Below are 17,167 nucleotides of genomic sequence, written 5' to 3'. Positions count from 1 at the left end.
ATATAACTCATGATCGTTTCCTCAGGAAAACTGTAAAAAAAATTGTTTAGGAAGATAGATTTAATTTTAGAAAGCATTATTTTTAAGAAATCTAATTTGTCCCATGAAAGAAATGGAATTTCCAATGTTTCTCATCCAAGATTGAGAAAAAAATGGGAAGTGTAGGAAAATAGATAAATAGAAAACTGTCCATACATCAGACAGCTGAAAGCTTAATCAAGTGAGTTATCAAATTGTAGAAAGAAGTTTAAATCAAAGAAATGGTAATTTCAGACAATAAATGGAAAGAGCAAGTGCTTTTTCCATAATCTGATAAAAATATTGCAATATCTGGCTCTAAAATGTTTTCAGCCCTGCAATCATGGGAACTATTTCAGTCCCAGGATGGTTGGCTTTTCGTAACCATCATCTCCAAAACTCCTTTTAGAGCCCCTTTTATGTCTTTATTCCGGAGACTGTAGATGAAAGGGTTCAGCATGGGTGTGACCACAGTGTACATCACTGAGGCTGTCGCACTTGACTGTGAACTGTGGGTAGGAGTAGAGCTAAAGTATACTCCTGCACTTGTACAATAAAATAAGGAGACAACTGAGAGGTGAGATGCACAGGTAGAAAATGCTTTATACTTCCCCTGAGCTGATGAGATTCCACATATGGAGGAAACAATCTTAGAGTAAGAGTAAAGGATACCAGCCAGGGAACAACCACCTAGCAGCCCTACCCCAAAATACATCATGATGTTATTTAAAAAGGTGTCAGAACAGGCAAGTTGGACCACTTGTTTGAGTTCACAGAAAAAGTGGGAGATTTCCAAGTTTGTACAGAAGGACATCTGCAAAGCCACTAAGCATTGTAACAAGGAATTCAGGATACACATGATCCAGGACACCAGAACCAGCAGTCCACAGAGCCGGGGGTTCATAATGACCATGTAGTGCAAAGGGTGACAGATGGCCACATAGCGGTCATAGGCCATCACAGTTAAGAGAAAAACATCCAAACCTGCAAAGAGTAGGAAAAAATACATCTGGATGATACAGGCTTCATATGTGATGACTTTACTCTGTGTCTGGATGTTCAGCAGCATCTTTGGGATGGTGGTAGTGGTGAAACAGATGTCTACCAAGGACAGGTTGGAGAGGAAGAAGTACATGGGCGTGTGGAGGTGGGAGTCTGAGCTGACGGCCAGGATGATGAGCAGGTTTCCAAACACAGTGATCAGGTACATGGAGAGGAAAATCCCAAATATGAGGGGCTGAAGTTCTGGTTCCTCTGAAAATCCCAAAAGAAGAAATTCTGAAATTCGTGTCTCATTGCCTGGTAGCATATGGTGGTTGTCACAACTAAAAAAGAAAATAACATGATTAATTTTTACACATGTGGGCATTAACATATGAAATGCTAGAATTTAAAAAAATAAGAAATGCTAGGTTTTATATTTTTTAGTCGAGGAAATAATATATATATTTATATTGATCATATTGCCTTTAAGAAATCTGCTGTGACACCTGCGATTAGGAGTCTATACCACACACAACCTTTTTCCCAGCAGCTCATGTAATATACCATTTCAATGCAAAATTTTTCATGTACTTGAGGAATTTTTATTAAGGACTGGCCATCTTCCAGGGTAAGAATATACAGTGCTGAAAAACAAAACTCTCTACAACCCAATGATGGAAAAAGAATATAAATTAGAAAATAGAAATGTATATATACCATGTCAGATGGTGACAGGTGCTATGGAAAAAAAGCAGGTATAAAATAGTGTAAATGGAAATGTTATATTTCACTGAAGTTCAGGAAGATCTGCAAACCAGGTGCCATTTACATAGTCCTAGAAGAAGACAGAGTGGGAGTCATGAGGTTATCTCGAAACGTGTTTGCCCGTTGTGGAAAGAGTCAGTGCGAAGGCCCTGAGGACAGCATTTGTTTCAAATACTCAGCACTCAAAGGGAAAACAGAGAGTCCAGGGAAATGAGCAAGAGGGAGAGTGATGAAAGATGGTGTCACAGACTGTGGAGGAAGGGGGTGGTCTCCCTGCAGCTGCTGAAACTTCAAGTCACGGGGAGTCTTTTCCACATGTTCTTCCTTTTACTTTTTAAAATTTTGCTAAAGAATTCCTATGATTTGACATGATTCCTTAATTTCCATCTATCGATTTATATTCTGACATCTGTATTTAAGGGACATATTTTGGAGTATATCACCTTAGGACCCACTGCTCAGAGAACAGCTCATGCCCCACAAAACACACACTCAAACATGGATACAGCACACTATGGCATCCTTGGGCCGTGTTACTGCCAGGCTTTTCTCACTTCCAGCCACAAGAATTAAGAAAGGAATGATACAGGGACGTTGTTGAATTCAACTTACCTTGACCATGAAGAATGTAGAAATTGTTCCCAAATTCAAGTTGTTAAGCCTCTCATGAACATGTAAACATGAGGCTTCTTTTTAAGAGGACCATTTTGTGCCTCTATTAAAAAATATTAAAAACCATTGGGAAAAAGATGAGAGAAAAACAAGACCTAATGGCTCAGATGGTCCCTGAGCAATGTGATGAGGAGAAAGTGCTTTGGTTCTGGCAACATTCCAACCCTGGTGCTATCCCCTAGATGCCCAGAATAACTAATAAAACAGCAAGAAAAGACTTATCTCAAAGAGAGGAGTGATATCTTTACCATGTCAAGACATATAACTGATTGAACATCCATTGAAAAGTAAGCAAAGGGAACAAACATACAATTTACAAAAGAAAATATATAATCTACAACAGATGAGGACTCCTAAAGATAAATGGTTAAAGGTTTTTCTAAATGATTTTAGGTGTGAAACTTTTTGAATCAGAAAAAAGAATGTCAGTTTTGAATCTCAATCTACCACATGTTAGTGGTTTGAACTTGGAGAGACAGCAGAATCATTCTAAATTTGTAATTGTAACTTTATAGCTTCATTCAAAAGCTTAGCACAGTTCCTTCCTGTCACTAAATGAATATTTATCACTGGTGGTGATATCTGGCTGACTTTTTTCTACCTCGCAAGTGTCTCCATTCTTTCCCCACCTCTTGATAATAAAATATTGCAAAGTAACCCTTCAACATCAGCATACCCCTTTTTGCTTATTAAACACAATTTTTCAAGTGAATACCCAACATGAGAGATGGTACTGGGAAATGTATGTCTCAAGAATCGCCGTTGCAATGTAATATCTACTTCCATGGGTCTGAGTCTTTCTGACAAATACAGAACATGCTCAAATACATCCCACCTTAAAAAGTTCTAAAAATGCCCCCAGTTACTCTATTCTCCTATTCCCCTTAATTGCAAAACTCCCGTATTATGTTCTAATGTATTGAAACCACTTTATGTCTCCCATCTGTTCCTCATCTCATCCAGCTGGACTTGCATTCCCATCACTTAATTTTCAACAACTACCCTTACACCGCTGATTCAACTTACACCTCCCCTTATAACACGTTAAATAAATTATAAATTCATTAGTCTACCTAGCACATAAACGGCCATCTCTGAGCTATAGGCTGGGCTGGTTAGGCTCTCAGGTGACCTCGAGTTGAAGTTCTCCACTTGATTTCTCTCCAAATCTTTCCTCAGTTTCCTAGTAGGCTCTCAGACTCACCAGAATGGGGTCTCTGAGAGGGAGGATGCCATGTGGAAGTCTGAATTACTCGCTGGGTGGTTGATGCTGGACACTGAAGCTCTATTCTCAGACAAGACAGCAGGAAGGAGGGAAGCACTGGTCCCCAACCAGATTTAGGAATCCAAAAGCAATAACTACGCTCTCTTCAGCTCAAGGTTGCACACCTGACACTGCAGCAGAGGAAGTATTTACAGCTTCTCATATTTGCTCATCAGGCACTGTTTTCATTGTTATTCCTACCTCTGAGCATAGTATTTTCCCGTGAGACACTGATCTGGAAAGAAAGGAAAATTTCCTGCTGATTCTGTTCCAAAGAGACCATATTACACATCAGGTGAATCCAACTTTTATTGTTCGTTCTCCATGAACATGCCTGCCTTCCAGTGGTCTAACCTCCTTGCACCTTATCCTAACTTGCAGTTAATATTTTCTCCAAATCTACAACTGAGGAACCTGACTAGACTAGGTCCCATGGACCTCCAAAGTATTGTCTTATGGCAGGAAACAGCTCCTGATATCTCCAGAAAATTGGTAGCCCCTCCTCAACGAGAGGTATGTTCCTTTGCTAAAAAACAATGAGAACCATAATCCTTGGCTTTGACAAATCAGTTAGGAGATTCACGTCGTATATGAGTACATGAATCTAGATCAGTGCTATTATTTACTTTCTCTCAAAATGTTCATTTATAAGATATATTTAAATCTTTTTATGCACCATGGACTGAGCTTACAATCTTATATGAATTGTCTTATTTCATTTTTACAAATGTCCATTCTGTGTGGTCAGTACTGTTATGAACCCCATTTTATATTTGCAGAAATTGGGGTCAGAAAGGTTAAGTGATCTGCCCTAAGTTATAAACTGAGAAAGAGATTGGTTTTTATTGGAATTCCCTCAAGATGTTTCCATCTTGTGCCCTAGGTTCTTGTACCCTAGGCCGGTGGGTCTGACTAGGGTGATTTTGCCTCCAGGGAGCATTTGGCAATGTCTGGAGCAATTTTTGTTTGTCACAGCTGGGGAAGTGCTACTGGTACCTAGTGGTTTGAGGCCAGGGATGCAGCACAACATCCGACAATGCACAGGACAACCCCCACCGCAGAAAATTATCCAGCAGAAATGTCAACAGTGGTGAGATGAGAAATATCATTCTAGAGCAGAACTTCTCCAACATCAGTTTGCATACGAATCACCTGGGGATCTTGTTCAGATGTACAGTCTGATTGTCAGGTCTAGGATGATCCGGAAATTCTGCATTTGTAACCAGCTCCTACTTAATATAGATGCTGCAAGTTCTGGTCTGTGGACCATCTGAGTATCAAGGCTGTGGCCAAGCATTACATTCGGGGTAAGTATTTTTTGGCCTTCTCCACCAAGAACCTTCCCACACATCTCAGATCTGACCTTAAGTTGTCAGTTTATGCACCCTCAAGTTTATACGTGTCTTTGGAGTATGTCTCTCATCACAGGAGATGAAATTCTTAGGCCTCTGGTCCCTTATCTATAAACAGGGAAATTCTACCTATGTTATAGATTGGTGTGAGAAGTTAGTAGTATATTAAGACTGATGGGAAATTACCGGGACATAGCAGATGCTCAATCTATAGCAGCAGTTGTGACCATATCCCAGTTCTGCGCTTACTAAACTATTGTGACACCAGAGAATCTCTAAGGACAGCAAGTGAGTCCAGCATTGCCCTGTTCCTGGGGGACACAGAGCTGTGATCTTGAAGGGGGACCTCCTCTCAGGTAACACACTAGGAGCAGAGGGTGGCTACTGATCTATGCTGTGTTGTATCAGTGACATAGCTTCTAACTGCCTCTTGCTGGCTTCAAAAATGGCTACAGTAAGAATTTATAGACCCCTCTAGCTGTTTTACTGTTTGCTATGTTCTACCCTGAGGAATATCTACAAAGCTGTTGTTTCTTGGTGAATTAAATTATTCCACTAACTCTTCATATCTCCACGGTTGCAAGTCTGTAGCACATAATTTACCAATGTTTGTTGTCAAAAGAAGCATGAAATGCTTATGTGTCTGTTTGCCCCGGGTAGAATTTATTTTTAATGATTGATTCATTCCCCCATTCTCTTAGGTGAACTGTACGTCCCTATTCATCGCTTTGAGACTTGAGATAAAATGTTTTTCAGATTTCCTGAGATAATCGACATATAGCCATGTAATTTCAACGTGCCCAATGATGATTAATTGCACACATATGTTGTGAAATTATCACCACGATATGATTATTTAACACTTCCAGCACTTCAAATAATTATCTTTTTTGTGATGAAAATATTTAAGGTATACTTTCTCAGCAATTTTCAAGTATAAAATATACTATTGTTAACTATAGTCACCATGATGTATTTTACATTCCCAGAACTTACCCATCTTAAAATGGAATTTCACACCCTTTGACAAATATCTCCACATTTTCCTCACCCTCTTGTCCCTGGCAACTCTCTATTTAGTCTTCATTTCTATGAGTATGGCTTTACAGATAGCATATAAAAGATGGTGAAGTTTAATCATTTATTTTTTGACATATTTCAGTAATTATAAGGCCCTAAAAATTTATCCATGTTGTCACAAATGAAATGATTTCCTTCTTTTATTATCGCTGAATAGTTTCATGATATATGTTTATAATTTCATATATATTTAAATAGAGTATATAATTATACTGATAAATTTATATATACATATATATCACATTTTCTTTATCCAATAGTCTATTGAGGGAGGCTCAGTGTTTCCTTGTGAGTACCTAATCAACAAACGTGACGTGGGTGCAGATATATTTTTGTGATTGTGATTTTCTTTCCTTTGGATATATACCCTGAAGTGAGACTGCTGGATCATATCATAGCTCTATTTCCATTTACATTCCTAGCAACAGTGTATTAGGGTTCCCTTTTCTCCATATCCTCACCAGCATTTGTTATTTATTGTCATTTTGATAATAAGATTCCTGATAGAATTCCTGATAGTTTGGAAAACAACTTTTATATAGATATGCATATTTGTATATTTATATCATAAATGTGTTTGTATATTTATATAAACAGCTCCACAATATATCTATACATACATAAAAAAACTAAATGGCAAACACTCATTTTGTAAAAATAAAAAAGTCACTTTTGAAAGAATGTGGTCACAGACAGAAATGCAAACACTTCAAACCCACCATACAAAACCAAAGGGCTCTCACAGACAATTTTCATCAAGAAAGTAAATTGCTAATAAATACATATATACAGCCTCAAAGGTGATAAAATAATTGACAAGTAAAACTCATGGGCATTTCACTTTTTACATATTGAGTAAATTTTTTACATAATTCATTCTTTTAATTTTCTAACAGAAATACAGCACTTTAGTTTTACAAACACACCCTTATGTAAATTTTATTTCATAATGCTACTTTTAATGGCTCATACCATATTTCTTCTTTTCTTTTTAAAACAATTTTTTTAATTACAGTTCACATACAATATTTTGTTATTTTCAGGTGTACAAGATAGTGCTTAGACATTTATATAACTTACAATATGATCACCTCAATAAGTCTAGAATCCATCTGACATCACACATAGTTATTATAGTATTACTGACTATATTCCTTATGCTGTACTTTACCTCTCTGTGACTGTTTTTATAACTGGAAATTTATACGTCTAAATCCTTGCCCTTTCTCACTCATCTCCCAACCTCATTCCATCTGGCAACTATCAAAATGTTCTTTGTATCTATGACTTTGTTTCTCTGTGTTTATTTTCTTCCTTAGATTCTATATAAAAATGAGATCATACGGGATTTGTCTTTCTCTTTTTGACTGATTTCACTTAGCATAATATCCTCCATCCAAGTTGCTGAGATGGCAAGATTTCATTCTTTTAATGGCTGAGTAATATTCCATTGTGTATATGTACCCTTTTTTCTTGACTCATTTATGTATTGGTGGACACTTAGGTTGCTTCCATATCTTGGCTAATGTAAATAATGCTGTAATGAACATAGGGATGCACATATCCTTTCATATTGGTGTTTGGGGTTTCTTTGGATAAATATCCAGAAATGGAATTGCTGGATCATTCTTTGGGTCTTATTATAGCCTTTGTTTCAAAGTCTATATTGTCTGGTATAAGTATTGCTACACCCACTTCTTTTGTGTGTTTGTTCCATTAGCATGAAATATTTTTTCATCCCTTTACTTTTAGTCTGTGGGTGCCTTTCCTTCTGAAGTGAGTCTCCTATAGGCAGCATACGTAAAGGTCTTGTTTTCTTACCCATTCAGCCACACTATGTCTTTTGATTAGAGCACTTACTCCATTTACATTTAAAGAAATATTGATAGATCTGAAGTTATTGCCATTTATTATTCATATTTTTTTATCTTTTTCCCCCTCCTCTTCTTAAGGAAGTTCTATAACATTTCTGGTAATACTAGCTAAGTGGTGATGGACTCCTTTACCTTTTTCTTATCTGGGAAGCTCTTTATCTGTCCTTCGATTCTAAATGATAGCTTTGCTGTGTACAGTAGTCTTAGTTGTAGATCCTTGCTTTTCGTCACTTTAAATATTTTGTGCCAATCCCTTCTGGCCTGCAAAGTTTCTTTGGAAAACTCAGCTGACAGTCTAATGGGAGCTCCCTTGTAGGTTACTAATTAATTGCCTTTCTCTTACTGCTCTTAAGATTCTCTTTGTCTTTAACCTTTGGCATTCTAATTATGACGTGTCTTGGTGTGGGCCTCCTGGGTTCACTTTGTTTGGGACTCTGTGCTTCCTGAGCTTATATGTCTATTTACTTAGCCAGGTTAGGGAAATTTTCTGTCATTATTTCTCCAAATAGAGATTCAATTCCTTGCTCTCTCTCTTCTCTTTCCAGTCCCCCATGATGCAAACGTTGGTGTACTTGATGTTATCCCGGAAGCCCCTTAAACTATTCTAATATTTTAGATTTTTTTCTTTGCTTTTTTTCTGCTACTGTATCTTTCAAACTGCTAATTCTACTCTCTGCCGTGTCCTCTTTCTACCCTACTGCGTGACAAGGTCCGGAGATGGGGACAGAGGCTTCAAGGAATGCACCGTCAAGAACGAGGACGTGGCATGTGCTTAGGGATAATTGGTTTCTTAGGAATGATCCTATTAACAGGGAGAATTTGGGTAGCACAAATTCTAGTAAGTGTGAAACGCTGTACAAGTGGATTCCTCAAAACTGGCTCTGAGGAAAACATAGTAAATTCCCCGCGTATGGAGTCAGCTCCAGTCACCCTGACGTGTCCAGAATGCATAAACCCTTTATTTGAACAATTATTAAGAGAAATTCCTTTTGACGTGCCTCTTAAAGATGTTATGAATAAATTACAACAAGCCGAATTACTAGAACCAGCTTATACTCCTGTTCCCACGCAGTTAGAAAAATTAGTAAAGGATAAGAAATTTACTCATAAGCCTGTGCCTACTATGGAAGGGCCTCCTTTTGTGGCCTACTGGATAAATGGAAAACTCTGGTATCCACCTAGGGGGGCTAATAGTATGAAAAGATTACCTGATCCTCCTTTGCCTTATACAGGAGCTTATAATGAAGATAGCATACGTATGGTGAATAAAGATGGAATTCATGTGCCTTATGGTAGTTTAAGATTTATAGAAAGGCTGGCTAGGTCAGCACCTCCTTAGTGCTTAAAAAACAAAGGAACGAAAACTTAGCTTACGAAAGCAGCTTTGTAAAACTGATTTTTATAAATATTTTCTTCAATACTGCACCAAGGAAACTTTTGAACAGCTATGAGAAAGATTCAGCTTGAACTTTAGATAATAGCATAAACAAAATAGCAATTAAAAGATTTCTTCAGGCACAAAGAAGAACAATGTCTGCCCACAAGCCAATATTTGCTGTTATGAATACCTCTATCTATCACCTTTACTTAAGTCAAACTATATCTTACGTAATAGATATAAGAATTAAAAGTTTAGATTGTTCCATCAGGTAGTTCTGTTCTAATGATTAAAAAAAGAATGTACTAGTTAATCATGAATATTAATAATAATGTACTCTATAAGATTTTCTGCTTCGCCTAACCACAGAAATTTAACTCCCTGCTATCTTAACCACAAAGTATAATCAAATGCCAAAATAGAAAGTATAAAGGTTGTACTCAAATCACAATAAAATGGAACAGTGTCACCCCGCCTCTGAGTTGTGTAGCTGTCTGTCTCCCACGCCGACGCCTTGCCCACCTTCGCGGACCCCTGGATCCTGTCGCGGCTGAACCGCGGCAACTCTCCGCTTCATCTAATCTACTATTGACTTCTTCTAATGAATTCTTTACTTTGGTTATTCTTCATTTCTGACTGGTTCTCTTCGTGATTTCTATCTTCATTTTAAAGTTTCCATTCTCTTTATTGAAATTCTCCCTGAGATTGTTGAGCATCTTTATACCAGAGTTTTGAACTTTGTATCTGGTAGATTGCTTGTCTCCATTTTCTTTAGGTCTTCTCTTGGAGCTTTGTTCTCTCCTTTCATTTGGGACATGTTTCTTTTATCTTCATTTTGGCCGCCTCCCAAGGTTTGTTTCTATGCATGAGATAGAAGTGCTTTGTCTCCCAGTCTCGGTAGAGTGGGCTTATGTAGTAGGTGTCTTGTGGGGCCCAGTGGCAAAGTCTCTCTGGTCACTTGGTGCTCCAGGTGTGTCTTTGTGTGGGTTGTGTGTGCCCCCTGTTGTAGTTGAGCCTTGGTTGCTGTTGGCACATCAATGGGAGGGATCGGGCCTCAGGCTGATTGTTTGCAAAGGCAGGCTTTGACAACAGTGAAGAAGTGTCAGGGGCTGACCCTGTGGAGCAAGATTCACTTTATTGGGACTCTGGTGCCTGTTGAGTCTGCTCTTTGGGTGTTTTATTTGTGGAGCTGGTTGAGTGGTACTCTGGTATGGTCTCTGGTGGTCAAAATCTGGTAACCAGTGTGTTGTTTGCAGAGTCTCTTGGGGAGGTTCTGGTGCAGGTCGAGGTCAGCTGCAGCCTATGCCTTGCCTGGGGCCACTTGATATGAGCTATGAAGTGATCTACAGTTGGTTGCCTCTCATGCTAGGCATGGAGATGCCTGGGAGAGGCTGAGCCACAAACTGACTCTAGCTGCCGCTAGTGCCTGGTTTGGGCTCTCAATGAAAGGTACAGGCATACAGAGGCCAAATGCTTCTTGTTTGGGGGTTTCTAAACCTTTGAGAATTTTAGAAAATTTTCTGGCGGGAGCCGAGACAGGCTCCTTGTATGGAAAATCCAATGGAAGTGCCTTGGGTGAGCCCTCCAGTTGGGTAGGGCAGATTCTCAGGGAATCACCAAGGCAGGGCAACCAATGTTATTTTAGCTATGTTGATGGAATCGCAGATATGGTGCCCTCCTGGGTCTCAAGCTAGGGAGGGGAGGGCTCATCAAAGAAACAATGCCCTCTGCCAACCCTTCTGTCTGGGAGGGACATGCCCCTCCAGCCCTCACCCTGAAGCCAGACAACTCAGCTCCTCCTTGTATGTCCCTGGTCCATTTTGAGCTGCTGCTCCAGTGCTGGAGCTCAGAGAGAGTGAGCCCATCAGCGAGTAAGTCCATGTGTAGGCCCTATAAGAGGAATGCCTGGGACTCCCCCTCCCTTCCGTCCCACTCAACTACAATCGCTGCTGGTTTTCACAGCCAGAACTATGGGGACTTCTCTTCCCAGTATTGGAACCCTGGACTGGGGACTCTGGTGTGGGGCAGAGACCTCTCGCTCCATAGAGGTCACCAGCACAGCCGAGATATTTCTCCTGATTCTTAACCACCACATGTGGGTGTGGGACCAGATGTTTTGCATCTCCACATCTCCTACCAGTCTCATGGTGGCCTTTTCTGTGTGTCCCCAGTTGCAGTACTTCTGTTCAGCTAGACTTCAGGTGACTCCCAATGATGGCTATTCTGTAGTTTAGTTGTAATTTTGATGTGGTTATCAAAGGAGGCAAACATAGCATCTACCTATTCTGCCATCTTGACCGGAACTGCCAGCATTCTTCTATCTAAAATTCCTAATTATTTTGACAAATGTGTTATGAAGTCAAGAAGTGTGGTGCCCAAGATTACAAATCAAAGAACACAGCTCTTTCTTTTTTGAAGAGGGAATAGCAATTTTTGGAGCAATTCGGTCTGTGTCTCCATAACAAATCAATCCTTTAAGGATCAAAGAGACCTGTTCCTGACAGGTTTCTTAGTCTGAGATTTTAGATAAAATGTGAATTTGAGATTGGGATAAGGTACTAGGGATTTAGATCTCTGGGAAGCAGGTGATCTAAAGGACATGGAGTCATAAAAACTGGATTCACCTGACTTCTAACCTGGTCTCTTGAGATCAGAGAATCATTAGGAAAAATTTTCTTTCTGTTTATTCCAGAGGCCCAGAGGGAAATCATGTGCTTAGAGGTTGGAATAATAGGAGGAAAGTGCACCTGATGAGCAGATAGAGAGAGTGGTAATACCTCCTCTGTGCAGTCTCTCGGCTTGTACGGCGGTGGATAGGACACGGTTACTTATGACTCCTAAGCTGGCTCGGAACTGAAGCTTCACTCCCTTCTGCTATCTTGTCTGTAAACAGAGCTTCAGTCTCCACCATAAACCATCCAGGTAGGCATTCAGACTTCCACACTGAGTCCTCCCTCTCAGAGACCTCAACCAGGTGAGTCTGAGAACCCAGAAAGTACATCAAGAAAAGGTCCGAGTGAATAAATCTGAGAATTTTTACCTGATTCACAGTGATCTTAATCAGCCCAGCCCAGAGACAAGAGATCACCATGTCTGTTTTCTTGGTTAAGTAATTAATTTATAATTAATTTTTTTAATACATTTGTAATATGTGTCTCTTTGAATATGCACTACAAGACCATAGTCGATAATTAATTGATAGGCATACATACATGTACACTTGGGTGATGTTGTAGAATGAGTGAGATGCATTAAATGGTTAAAGTAAAATAAAAACACATCTGAAGAGTTTTGCTGGTCAGGGAGCAAGAAATAGAATGTCAGGTGTGAAAGACAGTGCAGTGAAGTGAGATTATTTGTATTAAATTGCTAAGATGGGCAGTATTTGAACTTGTTTTGTGTTCACGCAAAAGATCCAGACCAGTGTAGGTAGGAACTATCTTGCAATAGCTGTTCTCTCATACTGGGTATTCAAATGGAAAGGAATTATGTAATAAGTCTAAAGAGGAATAATAGTTTGAATTATTTCATTATTGTCCTATATTTTGGGATTTGTTATTTTGATTTCTCTGTTGGAACAGTTAGTAGGAATTCCAATCCCACACTCAGCCTTTTCCTCCAGTGGTCATTGTCTTCTGTATTTTTAATGAGCAATTCTGTCGTGCGCTTGGGGAATATAAATTGAGAACTGACTAACTTCAAGGCGAAGCTGTAGTGTGCTCAGAAAAAAGTCAATGTAGTTTAATAATGGAGAAATTAAGGTCACAGCGTACCTTAAATCTTAATGACACAAAGGCATCATAGTCAGTTTACATTTATGCACTCATGACTTCATTGTACCTCCTAATAGGGTAGAATATCTCCAAATTTATTTAAAATTTCTTTTCTACTTAGTGTGGGTAATTAACATAAAATGCCCTTACCTAAGGAAAGCTAATGAATGAAGAGACTTACACTCAGTTGCCTTAAACAAATTTTATTGAATAATGTCTGTATTAGATTTTATTGTAGCTGTAAAATACTTCCAAACTAGTTGCTTACAACATAAAAATATATGGTCTCACGGTTCTGGACGTCAGAAGCTTGAGTGTGTCTCATGGGTTTATCAAGGTGTCTACAGGGCTGTGTTCCTTTTAGAGACTTGGAGGAGAATCTGATTCTTTCCAATTTCCGTTTGTATTGCTGACCGTCCATCTATTTCCATGGCTCAGGCCCTTCTTCCATCTTCAAAGCTAGTGGTGTAGCATTTTCATCTTGTCTCCTCTTCTGCTTCTAAAGGAGCATTGACATTACCTTATTCCCACCTGGATGATCCTAGTTCATCATCTATGTTAAAGTCAGCATATTAGCAACCCAGTTCTGCCTACTACTCTAATCCTCTCTTGCTGTAAATATATATTCAAAGGCCCTGGGGATTAGGATGTAGACATCTTTTGGAGGTCCTTATTCTGTCCACTACAAAGTCTTCTCCAGACGTATATTATATTTTATCACTCAAGGGCCCTTATCTAAAGAATCACAATCTCTGGAATGACCAAATATACTATTCCTTCAAAACCACATGCAAATATAATATTTGGGTCAGAAACCCTAAAATTACCTACACTGGCCTCTAACACAGGACCTCAGACTTGCTATCCAGAGAGTGGTCCACAGACCAGGACCTGCAGCGTCAGCACCACCTGGGAGCTTGTAGGAAAAGCAGAATCTCTAGGCCCTGCAGGACCTGCTGAATCAGACTCTGCATTTCTGGGAGTATCCTTGTAGATTCATAGGCACACTGAATTTGGAGAAGGGCTGATGTAGACTAGGTTTCTCATCAGTTCTCCCCCTGTTGAAAAGGGGAACAGAAAATTTCTGGAGATATTAGGGGCTGTGGCCCCACCACAAATCAGTGCTTTGAACAGTCAAAAGATCTAGTCTAAGTCTTGGAGGAAACTTAACTCAAAGTTGGAGTAAGGCGCTAGGAGATTTAGAGATCCAGAAGGGAGGAAATTCATGGAGGATTAAAAAATAGATGGATTTGATTTGTAACCTAGTTTCTTGGGAACAGAGAATCATTAAGAAAAATTTCTTTTCTGTCTGAACCATTTTCCCCACACAGGAATCATGTACTTAGGGGTGGGAATAACAAGAGGGAAATGTGTCTAATAAGCAGATACAGGGAGTTGTAAACATTTCATCTCCAGTCCCTCGAAGTGTATAACCTGGGACTGGAAGGGGCATGGTTTTGGTTTTTCTGTTGTTGTTGTTGTTGTTTGTTTGTTTGTTTGGAGTCCTAACTCTGGCTGGGAGCCTGATGCTTCACTCCTTTCTGCTGTCTTGTCCTGGGACAGAGGTCGGTCTCCATCATCAACCATCCAGGGAGCAATTTAGATTCCCCACAATGACCTTCCTCTCAGAGTTCCCGTCCAGGTATCCCTGGATGAGAGGATAATGGAGAATGGAAGCCAAGACCATTTACCTGTTGTCAACTCAGAGCCAATTCAACTTAGGAGAAGCAAGAGATTGATGTGTTTGTTTGCTTGATTAATTAGTTAATGTATTTATTCAGTGGTTATATAATAGTTCACAGTATGACTGCTACTTACACTTTTGCTGGCCTTCCACATTCTTTATCATTAAATTGCTATTATGTCAATGCTAGAAAAATATGTTGAAATTATTCAATTCAAACTGTGATTCTAATCAGGGGTGATTTTGTCCCCCAGGAGATACTGAACTATTACATTCTTTTATATTCAGGTCTTTGACAATTTAATTATTAATCCATGTTGATAACATTCAATTATTGTTTTTAAATCTTTCACGTAGTATTTAATTCTCCATTTAATTTTGCCTACTGTGGTTGCTTTGGAACTACTCGTTTTAACCTGGTTTCATTATCCCTTCATTCTTTTCATTTTATCACTTTTCATATCCTTAGATTTCCTTCTATATAAGTGCACATATATTCACACACCTTTGTGAAAAATCCAAAAGTGAACAGAGTGGGTAAAGTCCTTGCTCTTTTAGACCATGCAGTATAACAGCAAGGACAAAGAACAGTGAAATCAATTTGTGTTTGAAATAATGTCCTCAGGCAGAACCATGTGAAGAAAGGTATTCAGTAATAAAAAGAGAACCGTCATGGTGTGAGCGGGATTTACAAAGCTTGGTCGGAAGAGATTTTTGCATATTGGATGAAGACTAGACCAGAATTAGAATGTGCCCATTTGGATTTGGCACAAAAGAGATCAAAACCCAAAACCCAAGAAAAAAACAGAAAAGATGTCACACAGGAAAAGGGAGAAAGGGGCTAACCTCATGCTCTCTTGGACCACATAAGACAAACTGGTCAAATAACTATGAAATAGGTACAGGAAAAAGAATTCTTCTACTGCTTGATACTAAAAATGTCCAACTTTCATGATACTTAATGTACTTTCTTTTGTCAAGTGTTGCTTTATCCCTTTGCTCATGTTCTCTTGGGTGTATAATCTGTAAAATGTTTGACACTATAAAGATAACACCTCTTCGGTCTTTTGAACAAATTTATTTTTGTTCTTTTATTATTTTGCTGGACATCAAGTGAATGTAATTGAGATTAGAAAGCCACCAGAACCAAAGAAAATAGCTCTTCTTCACAGTCTCTTAAGGACAACCTGTGCTTACTGAATCTCTATTCATCCCTATCCATTTTATTCTTCCTCCCTACTCTCTTTCTCTCCTTTATCTTTATTGAACAGATTTTTTTATCTTTTATTAAATATAGAGCAGAAATGACCATCCCAATTTGGAACCCAAGTTTGTCTATGGGAGGCTTAAGAATTGGAATTGCTGGAAACCATTTCTATAGTAGATAAGGGAGAAAGAACACTGATCTGGCCAGCAAAGGTTGTGGCCATTACTAGCACAATCAGTATAGCTGAGGCTGAGACGAAATGGAAATGACATAATGCAGGAGGCCATGGTATGCTGCATGCGCACGCTTGCTTGTGTGTATGTGTGTGTCTGTGTGTGTGTGTGTGACTTGTGAATGAGATCAGTCCTCAGAGCAGGGGGGATCATATATTCCAGGTGACTTTTGCAGTTACAGGGGCCAGTCAAGAGAAGGTACTAAGGAGGGAATTGTTTCCATGCATGAGACATCTTATCAACAAGATTAATGAAGTGCAAAAGGTAGTGTGGATGAGGTCCCTGTGCCTGAGGTTTCAGCAGTATCAGAAAAGCAACTTCACACTTCAACTTATCTAACACCATCTCTCATCACTCTCCCTCACATTCATTCACCTTGCAAACTGACTTTACTTTTTTTTATTTAAACATTTGAAACAAGCACCTTCCTCAGGGACTTTGCACAGTCCAGTCCTTCTGCCAGGCACACACTTCTCCATAAAACCTTGCATCTCCCTTCTTCTCTTATGTTAAACTTAAAAAAAAAGGTCAGGGCCAAAAGCTTCTCTAAAAGAAAAGGTTTATTGAGCCAAATTCTAGCCAAAAAAGGACCAGGTCCAAGGGCATGAAGTCTAAACCACCAGCAGCAGGGCTAGGTAGAAAAAAAACAAACGTGTCCACTGTCCTAAAGCTGATGGGCTCGTTTATACATAATGTTTTAGAGAAGAAAGATGTAAGTTGTTTTGAAGAATTTACATTAGCTACAGATAAGGGGGCTTGGGAAAGGTGAACTGAAGGCAGTTCTAGGACAATCTATAAGGAAGAAAAGTTTACTACTTTTGATTGTTTACATGCAACAGTCCTGAAAGTTCATGCACATGCAGAATGCAGTGGCAGCTAGTGA

At 39.1% G+C, this 17,167-nt stretch overlaps 1 protein-coding gene across 1 annotated transcript; it reads right to left on the bottom strand.

The window, feature by feature from the left end:
* Positions 1–373: 373 nt before the first annotated feature.
* LOC105311407 (olfactory receptor-like protein OLF4) lies at positions 374–1,327 on the bottom strand. The gene has a single exon (XM_011387386.1). The coding sequence runs from the start codon at positions 1,325–1,327 to the stop codon at positions 374–376; it is 954 nt and encodes a 317-aa protein (XP_011385688.1).
* Positions 1,328–17,167: the final 15,840 nt, after the last annotated feature.

This window comes from Pteropus vampyrus, unplaced genomic scaffold (assembly GCF_000151845.1).
Source record: "Pteropus vampyrus isolate Shadow unplaced genomic scaffold, Pvam_2.0 Scaffold1000003822, whole genome shotgun sequence".
Taxonomy (NCBI): Eukaryota; Metazoa; Chordata; class Mammalia; order Chiroptera; family Pteropodidae; genus Pteropus; species Pteropus vampyrus.
The sequence above is the reverse complement of the archived record's forward strand: the minus strand, read 5'-3'. Positions and strand labels throughout refer to the sequence as shown.

Bases quoted from the DNA above. Each gene is read 5' to 3' on its own strand.
- LOC105311407 (XM_011387386.1), bottom strand. From the start codon at position 1,327: ATGCTACCAGGCAATGAGACACGAATTTCAGAATTTCTTCTTTTGGGA.